Here is a 23,576-nt window from a genome sequence, read left to right on the forward strand (position 1 = left end):
ACAGAAGGTGGTGGGCTCCAAAGGGCACTCAGCCCCACTGCTTCCACAGTGACCTAAATACAGTGAAAGAGGTCTAATTTTGTTGCTGTGTAGCCATGTGGGCTCTTGTCTAGGCTTCATTTTGTCACCTCAGAGCATGATCAACTGAGAAATTGGCCCTAATAAAGAGCCTTTTCTTCTTAACGTGTTTCTTACCCTAGGAATGATTTTGAGCAGTGCTGTTTTAGCCACATGAAGATGTGGAGAGAGTCATGTGGCATCCTTTCTCCAAAGGTCCACTTGCTTGTTTTTATTTTAAGACACAAGATTAGCTAGGGAATGGACAGCTGAACAAACTGCACTTTGCCAAGTGCAGCTACAAAGCAAAAGCAGTGAGAAATAAGTCTCACGCCAAAAAGAAACAAGAGGGAAGATCTGCCTTCCAGAACTAATTAGCTGCCACATGTAGCCTTCAAAAATAAAAGAGGGCAAAGAGGAGGAAAAGAGGGTGCAGGTGAGTGCTGGGTCTCTGGAGCCTTCTTTGGATGCTGGCTGGGGAGAGCTGAGCCAGCGCAGATGGGTTCAGGTGATTCCTCCCCCTAGTATTCACCCCTTAGAGGCAACCCAGGAGGAAAGCCAGCGCAGCACCTGATCCCTCCTCCTCTGTACAGCCCGTATGGGGGGGACCGCCCAGAGCAGCATCCTGACAACAGCAACATGTTCAGCTATTGGCATTTCCCCACCTCCTACCCATGCCAGGCTTTGCTTTTCCACATTTCTTCCAAAAAAAAGTGATGAGTATACAGCAGGAGGAACCTATTCCTGTGGTAAGCAAGCATTTCTCACCACAGCGAAGGGGAGTAATAGAGCCCCGGCGCTTACAGGCAAGAACAACTTGCACAGAACACAAAACAGCTCTTGTACACCAGAGCTCAAAACAATACAGGGGGGAATTTCTGATCCTCCTAAACTGTCATTTAGAAACAATCCATCATCCTTTATTAAAGCTGTCAAGAGGGGGATGAGTTACCTCGAGGGACTCACACTTTATGTGCAAATTGTGATGAGAACACGTTTACTGCTGTGCTACCTGCGCATGATACCATAGCTTCCCAGTTTCCAAGTGATCTGAGAGAATTACAAAAAGAAGGAGAGACCTGCACTGCTGGAACGAGCTTACTTTGAGCTTTGCACCACCTGTGCAACACCAGTGGGTCCGTGCACACATGGTGGGGTGCGAGCAGGGAGAACAGGGTAAAAAATACAGGAGTGAGAGAATGGGGAAATGACTCCACAGCTTCCTGCAGTGCGCTGTGACTAGATGCTACCTGGTGGATTTTGCACTGTGGTTTTGTGGAACACTTTTGCCATTTTAGCTGAGCTACCCCAGGTGCAAGTTCAGGTAACCCCACAAGCTTTCACAATGTGGCTCCCTCTGCCCATCAGATTTTCAAAAGGAGGGACTGTGGTGCTGAGACAAACTATTTCTTTTTTTTTTTTTTTAGCTGTGTATAAGCCTGGTATTTCCCAGAACCTTAAGTTCAGCAGACCTGGGAAAAAATTTTGGGAAATCAGGTTTTTCACTGATTCTGTCCCCTGACAGTATCCCAACCGAGTAGGAGTATCACTTGAGTATTGTTTGTCTAAACTGAGATCAAACACAGTCCTCTTTTTCTTTCTTCTCCTACAGTACCACACTAAGAGGAGGGAAGCTCCCCCACCCCAGGAATACTCAGTGCTGTGAAGCTCGGTATCTCTTGGCAGCTCAGCCTTGTTAGAGCAGAACAGGTACAGACAAGGACACTTGAGAAAACCAAGCAACCAAAGCTGGTAAAAATTCAGATTTTCTTCCCAGCTGAATAGGGATGAAAAGCTGGGGAAAAACAAAACCAAACATTCAAACAAAACAAAACAAAACAAAAACAACAAAAACAAACAAACAACGGAATGAAACCAAAAGATCTTGAAAATCCAGGTTCAGAAATATTTCCTTGTAATAGTACTCAACATCAATGTTTGTCTTGGGGACTACAGCTGTCTCTCACGGGGACGACAGCTCAGTCCCTGTTCCACTTTACAGGCTAGACTTCCTGGAGAGACCACATTTTCAATGATGAACAATCAGTTCAAATGGAAGGCAAACAAACAAGCACCGCAGTCAAAGAAGAAAAGGATAAAACCTCCCTTTTCACCCAAAGAAGCGCAGAGAATGAGCCCTGCTAGTTACAGTTTCTGTGAGCAACCTCGCAGAACTGAGCCACTCAGAGCCACATCAAAACTGGCCCCAAATGTTTTTTTCCTTCCTAAGTTGTTGGTTAGAAATAAAAATTTCAGTAATAAAACTAATTTTGCTGCATGAAATTTCAGTTTTGCATCAGTAGATTTTACACTCAAAAACCACTGGAAAACAAACCTTACATACTGGCATTAGCAATTTATCTCTGTTCCCATTTTTCTTCAAATGCCTTCCTAGATAACAGCACTTGAAATATTCAGAGGTAGGTTGCAATGACACTAGAATAGCAGTGGTTATGTTCCCTGGGGCACTTCTAGAAAGCTGCTGGGGAAGCAATGTACAGAAATGCTCGTCCCCTTCTTGTTTCTGAATGGATACCGCCCATTTTTACAGGAGTTTTACTTTCATATCCACTGGCGTATTTTCCCGACATTTGAAGACAGCACGCTATCTCAAACTGCAGCTGACGTTACATTTGCAACACCGTAGATGAGCACATGAGTAATTTGTTTCTAACTATCTTGGTAGCTCAATGTCGAGTAGTTGCATTCAAATTCCTGCTTGCAAATCAGAAACAAGCCTACGATCTCTGCTTTTGCATCTTCTCCATATGGAATATGGTTCACATCTGCATTCAATCAAACCAGTTGCTAAATGTCACAATGGCCTCATTCACAGGTAGCTTAAAGAACATTTAGCTGGTAATAAAACAATCTGGATTCTGGAGAAGAACAGCTCTTCAGATGTATGGTACCAAAAACTTTCCCTTTAAAGTAAGTATATCACAAACACATTTGCATGAAAGGACACCGCATAAAAGCCATGCATATGCTGTACATATTCAGTGCCATGGCTTCTTGATAAGTAGATGTGGCCCTTCCTTCTGTGAGTGTCCAAGGGCAATATTTATAGAGAAACTCTTTGTGAGCTGTTTGATGTTATACATTCATACAGATGGATTTCATTTGCTATGTTTCCCTCATTCCAATTTTAATTCAAATATTTTCAAATCTATACTATGGTCAAAGATAATTTTCAATGGTGTGTGTGTTGCTACTGCACAAATTTGTGTGCACTGCACACCGGCTTCTCCTTCTACTCAGACTCTCCCCTTTGCTCTTTCCATTGCTGCAGTTACAGGCTGTATTTCTTCCTTTCCCTTTCAGGCAAGGGCAAGTAAGGAAAATAAGGGAATATTCAGTTATTTTCAGTATCTTCAGAACTAAGCTCTGGCACGGCTAAAAAAAAAATAGTTTTATTTCAGCTTATGAATACACAGTACAACATAGGAATACTGGTGTCTAAGAGAGTTGTGACTGCAGAGATAGAAAGGACCTCTGGTGCAGTTTGGATCAATGCCACAGCAAGCCTGAAAATTAGTTTGTGTTCTTGCACTACACAGGTCAGAGGGACCCTGTCATCAGAAGGGTGTTTGTCTCAGTCTCCGATGCTGCTCAGATAAGAATAATCCACTATATTTAAAAGAACAGATGGTTTGTACTTCCAGTATTCAATGAGACACTCAAAAACCAGAGGAGACAGCCAGGTTCGACAGAGGTGGACAGCAGGGCACTTAACACAGCTCCCTGGGTAGCCAGCACTATTTGCAACTTAGAACAAGCTGGACTGAGACAAGGGGGTTTGGAGGAGAGCTGCCATGGGCCCTTCTGAATACGCCTGAAATAGAACGACGACGTTTAGGTTGAAGTGCTTCCTCTAACTCGGAGATGAATCACACAGCGGTTTTAGGGGGAGTTCTCTCAAAGGATTATTTGATCACTTAGCACTAATAAAATAAATGCCTACAGGGTTCAGTTGAATTGCATGGTATTTCACAAGTTTGCCTATTACGGCTTGTATAATCTTACATTAGCAAGCTGTTTTCCTAAAGGAAACAATGTTGACTATGAGCGAGGCAAGGAAAGGCCAGAGTCTAACTCCCAGCAGAGTGTGCATTACTCTATGCCACGAAGAACATCTGGATGAAGATTTGCATGGTCATTCAAAAAGGTTCCTTGCAGTGCTTTAGCTCTCTGACAAGCTAATGTTTCCTGTAGTAAATATTGCCTTCTCCAAGCTGCTACTTTTTTAGCAAGAGGTTAAGCACTCCTCAAAATTACCTCCTACCAACTATACTCCAGTGCCTTGTAATGTTCCAAATCCTACAACATCTGCCTGCATTTATTGGGCAAGAAAACTCATAAAATGTTGCACGGCTGTCAGCTGTGGAGGTATTTCAAGACTATCTGACCTGTTAAAGGAGAAGAAAAACTCAACCCATATGTACTTTGTAGCATATTGCTCAACTGTTTGCCATTAGGCATCATGAACCCTTCCCCAAAAACAGTCTTGTATTTCTGTCTGAATGGGCTCAGACAGTATGGGGAAGAGCACACTATACTAACCTAGATGAAAGCTCGGCTCTATCATGTTATAGCACTTGACATCAGCAGTGTCTATTAAAGAATATTGCTCCCAGGAGCATACAAACACCTCCTGCAGATAATAATCCCTGACATGCAGCCCATTTAAAATATGCCCCTTCTCCTCCCACTACAATCCCATCCACTCCAGCTAACCTGACCAGGTGTTTGTGGGCACTTCGCATGGTGATATAAAACACAGTTCACAGCACAGTTTTTCTGTGTCATAGCTCTTCCCTTGCTGCCTGCTTCTGGGAGCATCCAAGGCACAGAGCCTCAAAGAGCTTTAACGAGTGATAACCAGGCCACTTGTACAGGCCTGGCTCTTACTGTGCTTTGGAGCCTGGTCACCTGCAGAGCTTAATCCAGCTCAACAATGGTGTTGAAAGTGCTGTGATGGTTTACATTCACTCTCAGGATTTGAGCCCTGGGAAAGCAATTCAAATTTATTTTATTTTATTTTATTTTATTTTATTTTTTTGAGAAAGTGTTCCTTTTAACCACTCCAATCCAATGATGATGCAGCTACAGAAGAAAATTGCATTGGATTGTCTTAAAGAACAAATTGCAAGGAAATGTTTTAGGCTAAAAAGTGAACATCCTTAGAATAATGAGGTAGATTGTTTCTGTGCAATCCCTTGTTGAAATAAGCAATCAGCAAAACTGACCTTATCTGGGGGAGTCCATGGGCACTGAAGATTAACAATTCTTCCTGCTGCAGGTTTGATCCGGGGCACAACCCCGCTGCAGCCCCACCAACAGATAACTGGACATGATAAAAGAAAGCTGGATTTGACACCTCCTGTTCTGTTTAGTGGTTATGAGTTCCCAGGTCACCATTAAACTCAAGCAGGCCCTAGAACTTCTGCTGTCATGCTGTTCTGGCCTGTGACATAGCCACGTATCTAGCAATTCCCTTCCCCCTGAGCAAGACAAATATCTATAAATACCAAAAGAAAAGAAAAGAGCAAGCTGGGCAGCATGTTTCCACTCTTTGACCCATCATTTAGGATCATGATAACTTTACTGACCACTTCCTAGAGCCAGACAATTGCCACAAGGCTTTTCCAGCCCCTCTATGCACTGCTTTAGTACTGCAATACCTCCGGGAAGCTAAAACAAACAAACAAACAAACAAACAAACAAACAGGGACCAACAGAGCATGCTCAGAGAAAGGTATGAAAAACAAGACAAAAGCAGAATGATCTGCCTGGTACTGCCTCATCAGCTTCAATTAACCTGCCAGACACAGACTTTCTAAGCCAAATGTATATCCTCTTCTTTTTATCCTTAATAACTCTCAATGAGCTCTTGGACTCTTCTTCAGACAGTGCAGGTATTCTTGTAGTTCTACAGGTCACAATACTGTCGAGCACAAATTTCACTATTTGAACCCTGCCAATACAAATAGAAAGTGTATCCAAATTTCATGTAAAAAAAACAACCAACATACAGGAGGGTTATCTGATGCCAACACAGCAGTTAAGAAAGTCCTGATTTGCAAAGCCTGTGCTAAGTGAAGCAGAGTCAGACCCTATTTGTCCACAAATATCAACGCAGTCTCTGATCATATGATTGCACTCTATTTTTTAAGGCTCTGTTTTGAGCATTACCTCACACAGTGCTTGAAAAGGACATAAAACAAAAAGCAGTACAAATACTGCACCAGTATCGTGAATCTCATGTTTCCTAACTTTCAAGGGCTTGACTATTCAGGTACGCTAATTGTTAATGTAAATTTTGATATGTAATTTTATACTAGCTCTTCTATTGCCTTGTAGGTATTTTCAAGAAAACATTATTAGGTGTTCCAAATCATTAATTCAGTGAAGCTTCTGTAACATTTTAGCATATTCCACCTGCACTATAACTGAATAATGAAGGCCAAGTTCATAATTTCTCAAGCTGTTACCATCTGATGATTTTTTGACCTACAAAAATGAAGAAAATACAATTCATAAACAGAAGTCTCCACAACACCCAAACATCTCTGCAATTCAACTGTTTTCTATGTTGATGTTGCATCTATATGAAAGAGAACAATAATTTTAAAATTTCTTAATTATTTTTAAAGCAGAAATGTTAACTGCAGATTTAAGCTGATTCAAACACATATGCCACCTCTTAGCTACCAAACCTCCGTTAAGATATGAAAAATGTTCCCTTTTTCTCATCCACTTCTTATTAGCTAGCTCTCTCACTTGTACAAGATGTCAAAACTGTGATTTAAGATCTCATTATAGCAAAGATGTATTGTTTCCTTTGAAATACATGCACCCATCTGGTCTCTAACTGAGGTCTTGATAGAAATCTCTATATAGCCTCATGTAAAGGGATTTTAGTGTAATGTTTGACCATTTCATTATTCATATTTTTTCCAATCTGTTCAACCGTAAAGGCATCTACAAAATATTAATATGTAAAAAGGAGAACAAAGATCCAGGAAAGGAAACCTTTCTAGGATAAATTAAAATCTTGGCTTTTGTTTTGCAGGTCTCCTTGCAGAAGTCAAATCATTACCTAGACTTCAAAACAGCTAAAATAGACATCTTAATTGCCACTTCTTAAGTCCTCCTTTCTTAATGGCTATGAATAACTTTCTGGCTGTTGCTCAGGACTGTAATCTTGGAAATCTCTCATAGTCATATTATCTAGGTTATACCTAAACTTTAAGATTTTTTTTTGCCTAATATATGGCCTGTCCGATCCATGCAGACACCTTGTTGCGTGATATATGGCCTGTCCAGTCTATGCAGTGATGACGTACAAACAGGATTCACCACGATCACTGGGCAGCACTCACACTTTTTATTTCAACATCAACACTCAGACAGGCAGCTAGATGCTATGGATATCAGGCCCGAACAGTCATTCTGATGTTTTGTACAAGACACCCCCAGAATTTTTTGTGGTAAACCTGTGAATTGCCTTTCATTCAAGCACATCTGTCTGAAACTACCTGTATCTCTTAACACAGAGATCTGGACACACTCCAAAACACAGGAACCATGCTAGGAGAATGAGGCCTCATGAAGCATACAGCAGCTCTTCACAGCAGATAGCTGGCTGTGGGCAAAGCTCTTCTCCACACAGCCCTCTCCACAACCTCCTCGAGCACCTCGGCAGACATGAGATACCTCCCAAGCACACGCTCTGTCTCAGAGCAGACTCCTGGTTTCAGCTGTGCCACTATCACAACACACGTTTTCTGCCACTGCTTCAGAGTTTCCATGAGTGCAACTCAGCCATGAGAACCTGTGTTCCCATACAAACTTTAAACCCTACCACAAGCCCTGGTGTTTCTTACGGATGAAGGCACCGACAAAGACACGTTACGCTGCTGCTAAGCCTTGTTAGAGATGTTTAAGACTAGTTGTCAGCCCCTTTTTCTCCTGCAAATACACATTTGCTTCAGAAACACGCACCCTGGTGTTTACTGCCTCCCATGGCACATCCCTTCCTAAGTCCCTCCTTGTTTAATAAGGACCTAGGAATGTATTTTAATATCAACTACAGTAAGGTTTCTGAATAGAAGCACCAAAAAAAAGCAGTAAACAGGAAAAGTTAAGGCAGGGCTTTCTCCTTGGGTCTCAGTAGCACAGATCCTTGAAGCTTACAGTGCATCACTGTCAACACCTTCGCTTCTCCCCATGAGTTCCCTCTCCTGTAAGATAGCTGGTTTTTAAACAAAGTAAATGTAGCACGGTCGGCCCCTGGTGTTTAGAAATCTTTGAAAGGGAGGCTGTGCTGTTATTCTGGGGAAACTTGTATTTACACTGTAAAAAGTGAGGTCTGACCCCTCCTGAAGAGAGGCCTCTCCCTGCTGAACTCACCATGGAGCAGAGGACAGCTTTGCTGCCACAGTTTGAGACTGCAACTAATGCAAACCAGCTGTGAAGCAGCAGCATTTGAAAGAGGCTACTCATTTGCTACTGAGGTTTTAATTTTATGAATCTAAGGCATCTGATTGACAGTTTGCTGAGAATATTTTTTCCGTCTCCTTTATTTTCTGGGACTTATGGGTTCACTATCTGTATGCCAAAGTGTGATCCACATTTCTCAAGTGTAAATTGAGATTTACCCTTCTTGCACATTTCATCACTAAATATTTAAAGAATCGAGCTTAAAATTAAACATGTCACTTCCTTTGCAAAATTCATGCATGCAGAACTAACTGTTCATGCCAAATAGATATTTACGGGCTCACATTAAATATGTAACACACAAACTTGCACACAAAGTGCAAGAAATTCAGGCATCTCTTTGAAAATATTATCCAGATACTGACATAGGCCAAATGTTTCAAGCATAATAAAACATTTCAATCAGTTAAATGTTCAGATTTTACTTTGTCTCAAGCATAAGCAATTCCACAAACATAAGCAACATCCATGATTAGTCCATTTCAAGTCAGCATTGCACAAAATATATGCCACTTTCTATTCATTCATTACTTGACAGCTGATCAGAACAGACTCTATAAAGAAAACAAATGCTCAGCAGTAGCAAGGAATTTCACTGCGTAGGTCTTTGGCCCCAAATTTATGTCTGTACTGAACTCAATACTACTTTGCAATTCCTTGGCAAAGGAAATTTATCCCAGTTACGTAACTGAATTTTCCTTTGTAATGTAAAAAGTATTTTGTGGGTAGATGAATTTGGCTATTAAAAAAAAAAGGTCAAATCTTTTCCTGCCCAACAACAGTATCTGCAGTATCTGCACAGTTTTAACTGTTGTGCAATTTCATAGTTTCATACCAGCTGTCATTTTAGCAATAACTGAAGAGCGAGGCATTGTCTAGGAATTAATGACAAGCTGGGAAGAGATGGCCTGATGTGCAATGAGGGGGTAACACATGCTCATGTGACCACAGGAAATGCTCTATAAGCTGGCTGCTATTGCTCTCTCTACGTAGCTTATGTTTTTTTGTATTAGCTAACACGCTGGCACAATTTTCTCATAGTATTTTACATAGCTGATTAAATGACAAGTTTATTACATTCCAAAGATTTCCGTAAGTGTTTGATAATTCATTTGCTCCTATGGAGGGCCAGATTCCATTCTGTTACACTAACATGAAATCCAAAAATGTTCTTTCCAAGTGAGCAAAAGGTCGCCAGGCTAATATTCATAGGACTAAAACCCTAGTCTGCTCTTCGCTCACCATCCAAGGGACAGGAAGATCAACACATCAGGAAGCGAACAGCGCGCAGAGGGATGAGAGATGATGCTGGATGAAGCACCTACTGCCTATGCAAATCCAAAGCAACAGTTTGCAGCATCAAGAATCTCCTCCAGTAACCAAAGATAAATACATACGAGGTGTTACAAAACTAGGTAAGGGTGTCTGTAATATGCACAATGGTTAGAGAGTAGATGCATAAAAAATATATCTGAGGGTTGCTGTAAAAAAATGGGGGGGGGGAGAGAGGAGCAGAGAGGTGTTCCAAAAACAAATTAAAAAAAAAACAACCCAACCCAAACAAACAAGATACATTTTAATTGGAACATTTGTTTCATGTTCTGACCAGCTATTTACAGCCTTATGAAAACAAAAGGAAAGTAATAATTATCAAAAGCTGTGGAAGTGTATGGTTTTACTAATCTTAATTAGCTCTACCAGACATAGTATCGCAGACAGATACACGCACCAGTGATTCAACCAGAGAGTGCTGGGTTTGACAGCCCTGCTCTTCCTTTGTCTTGAACCATGGAACCATTTGGGTAAGATTATGCTTGGCTGAAGTACAAAAAGTTTGCCCTACTCCTGTCTGTGCTGTTACCATTAATGCAGTGAAGCCAGAAAAGAGAATGGGTGCGTGTCATTAGCTTATCTGGGCCCCTACCCAACAAGAACCATTTTCCTCAATTAGCAGTTTAGACAGTAAACTCTTTGGGGCAGAGGCTAAATATAATCTTTGTGTCTTGTATTCCATTTCTACTACTGAATAATTTTACGAAAGGTCGGAGCAAGTCAATGAACTGCTAAATTTTCGTAAAACGCAAACTTAGAAAAATGTGTGTTAAAAAGTAAATATATTTCTAATATTTCTAATATCTAGACTGTGGTGCTGTTCAGTGCTGCAGTTGTGTACTTACATAAGGATCCATTAGGAAATGGCATATCAAATCAACACTTTTTCCCCCCAGCATTACAGAAGTATTACTTTAAAGACAGAAAAACCTAATTCAAACTGATACTTCTGATTCATGGCTCTCGAAATAAGTGGCATCCCTCAACTGGTCATATGCATACTGCAAATATCTGAGCTTCATTATCAAATATTATTTTTGTAAATACACTAATGGCTTGAATCAATGCTGTAAACAGCACTGATTAAAAAAAAAAAGAGAATACAGTCCCTCCTTCAGAGTAAATAATACTAGATTTCAGTCTATTTGAATGTTACTCAGTCTGCCAAAATATTATCACATCCACTCTGTTACGCGGCAATTAAAATCATTATTTCAATCTATAGTAAGTTTGTGACACAGTTTCATGTCATTTTTGTCAGCTATGGAACTTGCCAACCTCATCTTTTATATTTATATGTGTGTGTGACATATTGCATTAGCTATTTGGCTTAAAAGCCCTTCCACATTTAATTTATTTTCATGCTATGGGAGCATGAAAATAGATTTCCCCTTCTGGCTGTCCACAAAATATTTTTTTTTTCTTTACCACTTCGTGATTGAAAGAAGGTTTTATCCTCATTATTACTTTCCAGTGTATTCTGTTCTTGCTAAAGAACCAGGATACAGGTGGAAACAGCAATTAAAAATGTAAAGCGGAACACTACATTGCATCTGCATTATCTGTGTTTGTAATGAAAATGAACAGATTTAAGGGAGCACAGAATCTGGCTTCAGAAGTGGCACATTACTGACAACAGCCATCAGGGAGGTGAGGCCCTGACACACAAATCCTAGCCAGAGCTTGTGCTGGTTCCAAAGAAACATGAGAGCAAACCAACCAGCTCCAGCTACTTTGGCACTTACTGAAGGAGAACATTTGTCCTAGAGCTCTGTGAGACAAAGTGTTTGTCACCCAAAAGTACATTAGTCTGTGATTGCATAACACACCTATTTCCTGGCCATGTAATTCATAAATGAGGGGACCGCGAGGATTTCACAGTCTGCACAAACTGCTCAAGATTCATGGCCTGACCACCCACGCCTGCATGCAAACAGCTTCACTGTGTTGCTCTGGGAGCTGATGCTCAAGAGAGGCCAACATCAGTCAAAGTTATTTCACTTATAGGTACTTGAGCTACTACTGTCTTCAAATACTTGCAGATCTAAGCTTGAAAAGGTCCTTTTTTCCTCACACTGTAAAATACAAAACTAAGCAGCAGGCACTCCTGGAGATTACTTTCCTTACTGATCCACTGCACTCGTCAGCCTCTTTGAGATCCCTTCTCTCTTTTGACATGACATAATAAATATTTTGTCCTTGAAGTGAGGGTTAAGAGCTTGACTCTTCAAGTCCCCCTGAAATTTGATTTTATGAAAGCATTTAAATAAAAATTTGCACTTTCAGCTGTTTTATCACATCAGTAAGAGTTCCTGCCTGGGGCCAGTAATGGGGTGGCCAATAGGACTGATGTGAACTTGGCAGAAGTCCCAACAGTCCTGGAGTTTGGGTGGCATGGAGAGTTGCTGGATTGGGTTAAGGAGATGGAACAATTGCCTCCCTGCCCCCAGGTGCTGCAGCGTGGGAAAGCACAGAGTGCACATTCCTCAGTAGCACTCAGCACAGGAAGGCTCCTAGCTTCTCACTCAAACCTTTCACCAGCACTCAACAAGGTAAATAAACTGTATGGTCAGGGAGATTCAGACTGTTCCCCTGCATGAGCAAGGAGAAGAAGGGTTGACATATTTATTTACAACAGGAAGACACATTTACTTCTGCTCCCTTTGCCTTGGAGTAAGCACCTGCCACTTACAGAAACTGTTTTCCTTTGTTTTACCCTTGCATTTCAGCCAGTTAGCTGGCTGAAATGGCATAAAAATCCGAATGAAAATAAGTGATTTTATTTAACACCACAGCATTGCCCTAAGAAACAGTTTATGAAGGTACCTTGGGCACATTTATACCCATATGAACACACACAAAGTTCCTCCCAGTCTGCGTGGCACAACACGCGCAGTTATGTCAGTATTCTTTGCAAGTGTAAGATTTTCAAGTGCTGATGCATAAAACTTGTTTGTCCAAACCTCTTGATTGAGCAAAGGGGCCATATTAAAAATTTCAGTCCCAAATGAGTCAAGAGTTTGCCTTCCCAAATGACTCAGATTCTTCTAAGCTAACACAAAGCACGTGTGGGAGCTGCATTCTGGGGAAACAAAAGAAAAAGACAAAACCAACACCCAAAACCTAGACATGAATATACCGATCTTCCAAGACAGGAAAAGAAAATGCCCATACTTCTGTCAAAAGTGGTGCAACAGGCATCAGTATCTCATCATATAGCAGCTAGTCAGGCTAGAGTGCAACTGCTGTTGCTCCAGGAGGGCATATACATGATACTTCAGCTCACCGACAAAGCAGCAAACAAGCTCCAACACTCCAGAGGCTCTAACTGTTGTTAACTGCAAGCCAGTTTTACCAAAGAGAGAGGACTTCCACTGCTAACAGCATAACACAATCTCAAAATGGGATTGAGACATTCAAGGAGTAAAATAGAAGCCAAAAACTGAACTCCTAGTTGGAGTAGGATGGATAGAGCATGTAGGAATCAACATTAAGAAAACCACAGCCCTGTGCCTTTTTTTTTTTTTTTTTTTTTTTTTTTTTTTGGTGACACATTCAACTCTGGTGTCTCGAACATGTCCCACATGGAATCTAAGCCACAAAAAACACCTTAGTGTTAGCGATGTGCGCTTTTACAAAACTAGCACGTGAAGTCTCAGCCACAGGTAACTTCTCAGTCTTTAGCTTTCCTAAACAATTTCTGGAACGAAATGGATTTTACCTTGTTTCCTGGTTTATATAACTGTTTAGGATTTTATTTGCTCTTGGATTTAAAATCAAAGCAGATGTGTCTGTCCACCTTTCACATTCAGGGCTGAGAAGAAATACAATTTTCTCCTTCCGTTCCTCATTACGTGGGGGATAGCTAAGTGTAGTGACACAGAAGGACACTTTGCCTAGAGTTTTTAAAAAAGATCCCCAGCAATATCAAAAAGCAAAGTAAGAGACTTGATCTTTCTCCTTTCCATGGCTTCCACATGAACTTGGACAAGTCACATAATTCTTCTGTGGTTTCCAACCCTTGTAAAATTTTCGAGGTAAGGACAAAGACAAGGCAGAATGTATTTGCCTTCCCTCCAGCAGTTGGATCTTGGAGCGGATCAGCCTCTCATGCATATTTTGTACTGACAAGCTCGCACTGCTGCCAGCAGAGCTGCTGCAGTTGTACCTGAGCTGCTTTTAAACTAGGCAGTCTGAATACCTGTAGTCACAGCAGGAAAGACTTCCAATTCACCAGAACCTAAGTTGGGCAATTTTTAACTACCTGAGGCATGTTCATTTGTGCTACTGTTATGTCATCAGCTGTAATGAAGGTATTTGCTTAGAAACAGCAAGAATATTTGCATTTTAATCTCTTGGAATTGTTTACTTAATGCTTGGCTCAGTTCATGCACTCAAGGCAATTCATGTTCAATGCAAGGCATGTTCAAATACATGCATGCTAAGGATTAGCAGAAGACAAAAAGCAGAAGTCTAATTTTACTTCATTTTAATGCATTTTACTAGTCAAGTTCAACACAAATATCAAAGTGGACTCAAAGTAAGAGACCTACAAGTGAGGAACAAAAATGCACCTTCATGGGACTCAAGGTGGAAGGACAGAGATGAAGCGACATTTTAAGGACATGATCTATTTCTCAGAACATACTCATTATTCCTTTTTGTATGTAAAATGATTGACAAAGCTGAAATGGTTATGCTATGGTTCCTCTAATGCAACTGCTGACTCCTTGAAGAATTCCCTGGACGGTATTTTTAAGTTCAGATCTCACAGAGTTTATCCAAATCTTAATACTCCTCCTCCAATTCATGCGTAATGACATGGCAAGTTTCAGGAAAGTAAATAAACAAACAGACATAATTCACAAAGATCAGGAACAAAACACACTGGAGGAAAAAAACACATTACTATAGCTAAGATAATGGAAACCTCCCATATGCACTTCAGGTTTCTGACCAGCAGCACCAAAATGCTCAAATAAATCAAATTCCATGCTAAAAATGAGTTAAAGTGAATCATAAAATGAAATTTCACCATTTTCATTTACTTCACTCTTTTTGGCAATTCAGATTTAAACCCTTTCAAGACTTTCTTGCAGTTGGCAAATCAACACTGAATCATGAAATCTAGTGTTTCGTACAGCTTCTGAAATGGAATGATGAAAAAATAACTTTAAGTTTTATTTTTAGGAATAGGGTATTTTGGCCTTCCTGGTTGTACAACAAAACAAAGTGTGAGAAAGCTCCAAGCACAAGGCACTGTCATTGATGCCATAAGGAAATCCAATTCTCTATTTTATAACCAGTAATTATTTTGATGGTAATAAAACAGCTACTCTAAACTTATTAAGTCTCAGCTCAGGAACCTTGGGAAAAAACAGCTGCTTTCAGCTTTGCTTTTCTGAATTTCACCTCAACAGCCTGTACTTATTCAATGATGTTGGTACTTCAGGAGATAAAACAGGTAGATGCATCTTAGCAGGCACTGATTATGTGTTAACAGTCAAAAAAAAAAAAAAAAGTAATATGAAGGTATCTTTTTTTTTATTTATTTTTTAAACTTTAGTGGTGATAATACACAGCAGTTTTACCATGCAGCAGATTGTTCAGAACAGCACTGGGGAGAAGCGTAATACCACCATTACTATCGGCACAAAGTGTAAAACCACTTTTGTTTTGTTTCCACTCAGAATACAGGAATTCACACTAACCCAAGAATCCCAATGAGGAAATCACAAAATTAATTTAAAAAAGAACAAAACAAACAAACAAGAACAGTCTCTGTAGAAAGGCAAAGCCTATATTGGTCACATGCAAAGTTTTGCTAGGGTACACAAGTTCTAAATCCAGTACTTCTGCCAGAAATTAATTCCTTGATGAGGCACAACAGACCTCTACAGACTTACCGTCTCTCCTACCCTGACTGCTTACATCTAATCTTTTCATTCTAATTGCAAAAGGAAAAGAATTGATCTAATAAGGGGCATATTATTGTGACTTCTCATAGCACATCCCACAAGGCAACAAGCTGTACTTACCATGCATCTGGTAGGTGTATGGTGCTTGTCCAGCAGTTGGGGTACTGAAGCTGGATCCATAGCTAAGAAACCCACTCTGTCCTGGGGAATGGCTCAGGCTGTCCTCTGTTTTGATGCCTTTGGAACATATGGTAGAAACCAAGGGCAGAACATAAGTGTTTGTCACATAGAGGTATAAAAATGCAAGTTTAGGAATTCAGAATATTTCAGATTTTAAACCAATGAACTCTTTTGTTTTTTCTTATAATGTCTTTTTTTTTTTTTCTTTTAGAAAAAAAAATCTACATTACTCAAACAGCTCTCAATAGAGCCAAGTACATTCACCATGAATGGTTGAATCATCTACATCCTGTATGCACACCTGAATGAACTTTTGCTAAGATAGAGAGGCAACTGTGAATAACATTGTTTTCAAAAACAATTTATGGACAGTTTTGTTTTAGAATCACTTAAATTCATTGACTCAAGAACTTTCTGAACAGTTATCAGATGCAAGCAACGATTAACAACAGGGCCTGCAGCAAACTAAGCTCAAGACTTCTGTTCTCAATAGAGGTATTATCTTCTACTTACATTACATTTTCAGCTTTGGTAGTATAATATTTATTATCAAGTCATACAGGAGGGGTTATCACCTATTCAGACAGGTATAACATACAATTCAGGAACAGAAGCCCTGAAGCCACAAAATCTTTTCATTACTAAAATTGGGCAATTAAACTGATAATTTACAGGGGGAGTGGCCCCAGCTGAATGAAGCACTGCAAGAGGAAACCTTTGCTTGTAGTGAAAGGGGCTGATTTTTTCTTCCGAGACGCTGCCATGACTTTACAGCTGTATTATTGAAATAAACAGCTGAAAGGTATGTCTTATTATGAACCCTTTGGGTGCGATCCTCCCCCTCCTTCGCATGTCTATTTACACAAAACCAAAAATGACCATTGGACACATCCTGAGTATGGGGGCTAAACAAAGACCCTGTTGATGTTGGTGTTCTGGCTTTGGATTTATATGCTTCCCAGGCTGCCGTCGTCTTTTAGCACTTGCGGGCAAACTTGCCAAAAGACAAGTCAAATCCATGTGCCTTTCATGAAGCATGCTGTTTTCTAGCTTAATGACTCTTAGAAGTAACAAGTCTGCATTTGCTCAGGTTGGGAATAATTTCTCCCAGCTTATGTCTTCTCTAGTAAAATCTCTTCTTCTACCTTTAGGTAAGAATAACTGCAAAGCAATTTGAGTACTAGTTAGCAACAACATGACAATGCTGCATTGTGAAACACAGAAAATTTATTTGGATAGTGAGTGAACATATTTTGGTGCAAGCGTCTGGGTCCATTACTGCTGGGGGAGCAAAAGGATTTGTGAGTGTATGTAAAGAAGCCTCTTTTCATAACATCCCATGATTTTCAATTACATCAGCGCTCTGCATGCAAACACTCAACCTACCCTGGCTACAATTAATCTTCAGCAAATGGGCCTTTTTGGAAGTCTAAAAATTGTTGTCAGACAGTGAAATAACTTAGCACCAAATTAATTTCCACACAATGTTCTGTTTTGTCTAGAAACTGGCCGAGTTTTATTTTTTTTGTGCCTAAAAACAATACTGCTTCATTGTTCTTGGTTGTCAGCCAGGTGGAGTTTTTCATATGCTGTGTCAAGTATCTTAGAGAGGGTATATGGGTTGGGGGAGGGAAATCACTGCTCAAGGATGCTAAGAGGTCATCCGCAGGATTTATAAGCAGCATATGGGCCTGACACATGTATGCCCTAAAGACTCAAGGCAGTAGCAAATGGCTCTACTTTCACCTGCTCTAACAGGACAACTGTTCAGAGTTTTTCTTGGAAATCAGCCAGATGATGCAAACACACAAGTAGCTCCAGGGAAGGGTCTCAAAACATTCCTCATATCATCCTGGTAGAGCTTTCTCTCCTCCAAGCCCATTTCCCCGGCCTTCCAGACTGTTGCACTGAATTTCCCTTTGGTAAAAGCCTTATCAGTGGCTCTATAAAGGCTTCTTGTTGGAAAAGAATACTCGATTTGCCAAGCAAACAAAGGTGTTTAAGAGCATGAAAGAAACCAAGAGTAGAAAAGGAACTTATGAAGCCATTTTAATGCTTCAAGACTCAGCACTCATGGGATCAGCAGGGAATGAAAAGCCCAAAGCTTTCTGTTAAAGAACTGTGCCTAAGCAAGAGTAATATCTCTTTGGTCTTCAGGAGTGGAAAGAACTTCCCAATTGCCTCAAGAGCTTGGTATTTACATGCACAGCTTGAAGACACTCTTAACATTTGGTTTGCCAGGCTTTCCACCATCAGGAGTGCTGGTTTAGTTAGTTCTCTGCCTGAACCCTCCAGCTGCTCCTGGCCTAGCATCATCTCCCCACAGCTGCTTGCAAGGCTGTGCAGGAACGCAGGGAACAAAGCTGACCAGGGTTAGAAATGCTCACGGCACTTATAGCTAATAACCATCCATTGAAACATAGACTGTCTTCCAAAACTGTAGTACTCCTTATCTTTTTACCCATGTCTTACTTTGCTCTGTGCCTTGGTTCTTCAGTAATAGTATACAGATTTTTTTCCTAACATAGCTTTTATCATTGAAACCCCAGGAAGAATCAAAGAAGGCAAAATGTATTTTACCTAAATATCTTACTTACTACAAGAGACTGTGTTAGCAGTGAGCCATGGGAACAGTCACAAACTACTACTATAAGTAGCACATACCACTGAACCTGTGTTTTTCACACTGTCTCCTACCTTATTAATGACCAGCTCCAACCTTACCTAGTTAGTATGACCATATCCCAGGATATCAAAGAGTAGATAGATAATTCAAAGTAATCCTACCATTTCTAACAAAGTCACATTTTCCTCCAAGCTTAAGAAGAGAACACTGACAAGACAGAAATGACCTTCCATTCTAAATCTTCAAATATGTTTTTCTAAGAGCAAGAGGAAGATGTCCTCAAATGTAACATGGTATCTGAGTACTCACTGTAGGAGGGTATGCCGTAGGGCTGCCCAGGAGCAGGGTAGGCAGTGTATGCAGCAGCCTGTTGGATTCCCGCACTGTACTGAGTCTGTCCATATGTTGCCATTGTTGGGAACGATGAGACTGTCACTATATGGGGATAATGTCTATTGAGAACAAGAAAGCAGAAGGCATAAGGCAATAGTTATTATACATGATCTTCTAGAGTACATGTAAAACATTTCTAGACATTTTGATAAAATACTATCAATATACTTCAATGATGGTGAATATTTTGGAGTGTAGAGTTTACTAGGCTGGGGCAAAAGTTTGTTTCAGTATATGGTTCCTCATATAAACTATTAAGATAAAGCTGCATATATGCATTGGGTCTATTTCAACTCTGCAAAATACATGCAAATTAAGAAAAAAACACAACACAACTCAGCACTCTGATTGCCATATTTCATGTTGAGTCTGCCAAACAACAAAGGGTCATGGCAAACCTCTGACATTTTAACATATTCCTCTGTGGTCACCAACATACAAAGCAACATTCAAAGTGATAAGGTTTGGATTCCCAGAGGTACGAATACACAGTACGTCAAACCTTCTTTCACTCCATATCTAACAAGATTAGGGGAACTGGTTACTTCACTGGGCCTGAGACATGCAGAGGAACAGGTAAATGGGCTTAAGACAAATGTATTTTAAGGTGACAGAAGTCTACAAAAAATGGTTATTCAGCAAAACATCATTTGTAAAATCACAGCACTTGGCAGAAACACTCACTTTGTGGAGTACAGATGGAGAGGACAATGTGGAGCTGCTTTGCTGTTGCCTGGAAAAAAAAAATTAAAGGGTCTTAGATTTTCATTATGTTCTGTTCTACAGCCAAAATGATACCATTGCTTTTACAACTGGTAGTTTGAGAAAAACATACAGTAATTAGGAGACTTTGTTTTGGAGTGAATTTCCAAAAAGCTGAAGCAGATAAACTTATTCTCCACTTAACAACAAATAAATATATCTTTATTTCTCACAGAGGGTGCTACTGATTGACTGAGTTACCATTTTCTTCTTCACATGGGACTGGTACCAACCATGAAGTTGGGCTTTGGTAGGATGAATCATGCTAAAGGCTATAAAAGCACCTGATATGGTCACTGAAGTGATTTAAGATCACTGCACTTTTTGCCCCTTTACTTTTTTTTAAAAATGCTCTCCTAGATCATGACTGACTTTCTTTAAAATGCTAGTTAAAACATATAAAATCAAAATAAATAGAAAAAATACAACACTGTAAATCTCCTCATTCTTGAATTTTTTGAGTTAACTATCTACCTAATTGACCTGCCAACAATCAAAATATTAAACCATTAGAAAATGTAGCATATGAGTTAAACGTGCAGGATGCTTTCCAATGTGTCAAACAGTTGTGTTCTGTAACACTAGCGAAGAAAAACATACCGTCTTTATCTAGAGATAGATTTAAAAATAAATAAATAAAAATTAAACCTAAATGTAAGTCAAAACCCACAAGTCATAAGGAAAATACCATACTTAAACGCCACCATGAGTATTATTACGTAGGTTGGCTCCATAATGCCATTCAAATTCTGATTCTCCAGTCCTGGTTGCTGTTAGATGTTATTAAAGCAGTATAAATGCCAACACACCTTCACAATCATCAATAATGGCATTAGGCCCAACACATTCAACCTTTTTATCTGCTGGCTGTATCAATCAACACACCAACCTAATTGCAAAGAGTTTCTCCAGGAAGAATAACATCAACCGTTATGTTCTCTGCTGACTATAGCACCACCGCCCTCCACGTTAGGTGCTGGCATCTGTCATCTAATTTCTTACATGGGATAGGAAATTCTGCCCAAACTCAGGCAGAAAAGAAGATCTCTCCAATGCAGGAGCATGCGCTGGGTGAAAAGGGAGACTCCTGCAGTGTCCCCCCTGCCTGCACATTGCCACTGCCAGGCACAAAACATCTGCAGTGCTGTCCCATGCATCAAGGTGGATGTACCCACAGTGCTACAGAAGCATTATCCTCAGCACGGAGTTGTCCAAGACAGAATCACTTCATTTGTTCAGCAGTTTGTAAGTTGGTGAATTAAACATTTCAAGTATGTTTTATTTAATGAAATATACAAAAACACATAAGATCTAAATACATGCAAGTAGTCCTATGGGTTTAAGTAACTTGTTATGCCATAAACGTGCAGAGAATTTCCAAAAAGCTTTGACATGCTTGCATATGAAATATTTAATCTTCCTGGTTTAACTCTTTTTAATATTATCTCCACACGCTTCTTTCACAATATTTTACATGGCTTTGTCATTCTACATTGTAACATGAAAATTACATCAAAATAGTTTTAAAAAGAGAAACATTTAATCTGACAAAAAAAAGAAAGTAAATTGAAGTAAAATGCATTTTTATCTTTGTTCACTTATGGAAGTGATCAAATAGAAAAACTCCAATGGAGGTACATGAGTTTTAACAAAATAATATGTATTACAAGATATTATTCTCTTTTTAGAATGTTAATTTGTGTAATGTTTCTATATTTAAAAATAAAACTAAAAAAGAGCTGCATTTTCTCAGAAAGAATTATATTTCAATAAAAGATGAAAATACCTAGAACACACACTTTCTCCAAAAAAGAGGCCCTTTTTCCCACAAACTTAGAAATCATCAAAGATCACTTAATAAAAAATACACAAAATTAGAAAAAAAATATATCTGTGTACTCCTGTCTCTTTTCTCTATGATAACTGCAGTGTTTAATAACTACTCTTAGGTTAGAATAGATCAGAAATGTTAGTGCAGTGCTGAGTTATCCTAGGAAAAATGGCTCTGGTAACAAAGGCACTGATGACCACGGGGAACAGGTTTCAGAGTGAGCTGGGCATGACTGCATTGACATTGCTGCCTGCTATTATTACTAAGAGAAAAATCCAACTTGAGGACGCGTATCTGTGCTGCACACTGACCGCATCTGCCCACAGGTCCATGTACTGGACTCTAATTTTTTTCTTCGTGCCATGCTGGACACCTGCTTTGCCCTCTTCTTTCTGGATGTTAAGAAGAAAAGGAACAAATTCATCCCAATGCAGCTGCTGCGGTAAAATCAACTTCTATGACCCACTCTTTGCTCTCCCTTCTCTGAATGCTTTTCTGTGCCTTTCCCCTCTTATTGTACCCTTCTGCACAACAAACTCAAGCCTGACTGTGCATCCTCTACATCCCTAATGTGCGATGGGCAGTAACAAACCAAACCATAAAGACTCTATGCTCCTGTATTCCAGAAGCACCTGAGAAAAGTAAAACCCACTGGTATCTGTGCCCTAGTTCCCTACGTCTACAATGTGGCTAACAGTAATGTATTTCCCCAGCAAGAGGCAGAGAGGTTTTGTTTTTTAAAAAAATAAATAAAGCTGAATAAAACATAGTAAGGCAAAAGATAGCGTTATGTAAATGTACACAAAGATTTATACTACAGATATAGGAATACCAGGTATAGAAAAAGACTGCTTTTAAATTCAAAGCTGGGCTTACCTGACTCACCTTCATACTCACTGTGAAAAATTTGCTTTGACTTACCTGAAAGAAAACAGTTTTGAAAATTAGGATTTTAGATTGTGAAAACAAAATCTGTATGAATTTCTACCAATCAGTTGCTCTTTACCAAAAAAAAAAAAAAAAAAAAAAAAAAAAAAAAAAGTTATATAGAATACTTTTTACATTTGAAAAACAGCAGAACAGGAACTTTGAGCGTAAGCTTAATTTCTTTTCTATTCCAGAAATACAACATCTTTAGATTTTTTAATTTTGAAAGAGATAAATACAGAGTAAATACATGTGCCAAGAATGCCAAACAGGGATTTACTGTATGTGAATATTCAATATGCCACTGTCACTGTCGAAAAAGGCAGGTTAAAGCTATTTGTTTCTATCCAAATGTGTACGTCTACAGGCAAAATGTGTATTTGAAAATTATACTGATACGATTGCACATCATGATAAGCACCCATGAAAACAGCAAGCTAGACATCTGAGTAGACATCTATGTAAGTAAGTATTGCTATTAGACTTGCTGAAATTAAAACTATATGTGTAATACAGAGCATATACGTGTGTGCATTTATCACACTAAAAGCTCTGGCAGTCTGAGATTTGACAAAAACACAGGTATTTTCCTGTTTTCCAAATTAACAATAAATATTTTCAATGAAAAGAACATAATCATGGTAGCACAGGGAATCATTCTGTAGAAAAAATACTGTATTATTTCTGTAAGAAACTTATCAACATGAGCTGTCACTCACAGATTGCTGATCTGTGGTACAAGTGTTCTGTTGGCTCTTACTTGTATTGCATAATAACAAATAGTTCCTGCACCAAGGAGTTTACAAAATGATGTATTTAAAAATCATTTCTAGCTCTAATCTTTTCTGCAAACACATACATTTAAAAGGATGTTTCCTTTAGATTCTTATCCCTTTGACTACTTTTGTAAATAGGCAGTCATGATGTTCATGCTTTAATCACACAATTTCTAATGCCTTAGCAAACATGCAAGCAAAACATCTCCTTGGCTTCTAAGAGCCTATAAATGAAGGGTTAAACCTACTACTAAAACATAATAGCCAGG

At 39.4% G+C, this 23,576-nt stretch overlaps 1 protein-coding gene across 5 annotated transcripts in view; it reads right to left on the reverse strand.

Annotated features, from left to right (window-relative positions):
• Positions 1 to 23,576, reverse strand: part of EYA2 (EYA transcriptional coactivator and phosphatase 2) — a 72,665-nt gene that overhangs the window by 35,293 nt on the left and 13,796 nt on the right. For 4 of the 5 annotated variants that reach the window (XM_068700745.1, XM_068700743.1, XM_068700741.1 and 1 more), the window contains 4 exons: positions 22,481 to 22,525; positions 19,696 to 19,744; positions 18,928 to 19,070; positions 15,933 to 16,049 (listed from right to left, as the gene is read on the reverse strand). In XM_068700745.1, coding sequence (XP_068556846.1) covers positions 15,933 to 16,049; positions 18,928 to 19,070; positions 19,696 to 19,744; positions 22,481 to 22,525 — 354 coding nt within the window. The remainder of the gene's footprint in view (positions 1 to 15,932; positions 16,050 to 18,927; positions 19,071 to 19,695; positions 19,745 to 22,480; positions 22,526 to 23,576) is intronic. The other variant, XM_068700742.1, reaches the window with a different exon arrangement.

Source organism: Anas acuta, chromosome 16, assembly GCF_963932015.1.
Source record: "Anas acuta chromosome 16, bAnaAcu1.1, whole genome shotgun sequence".
NCBI classification, from domain to species: domain Eukaryota; kingdom Metazoa; phylum Chordata; class Aves; order Anseriformes; family Anatidae; genus Anas; species Anas acuta.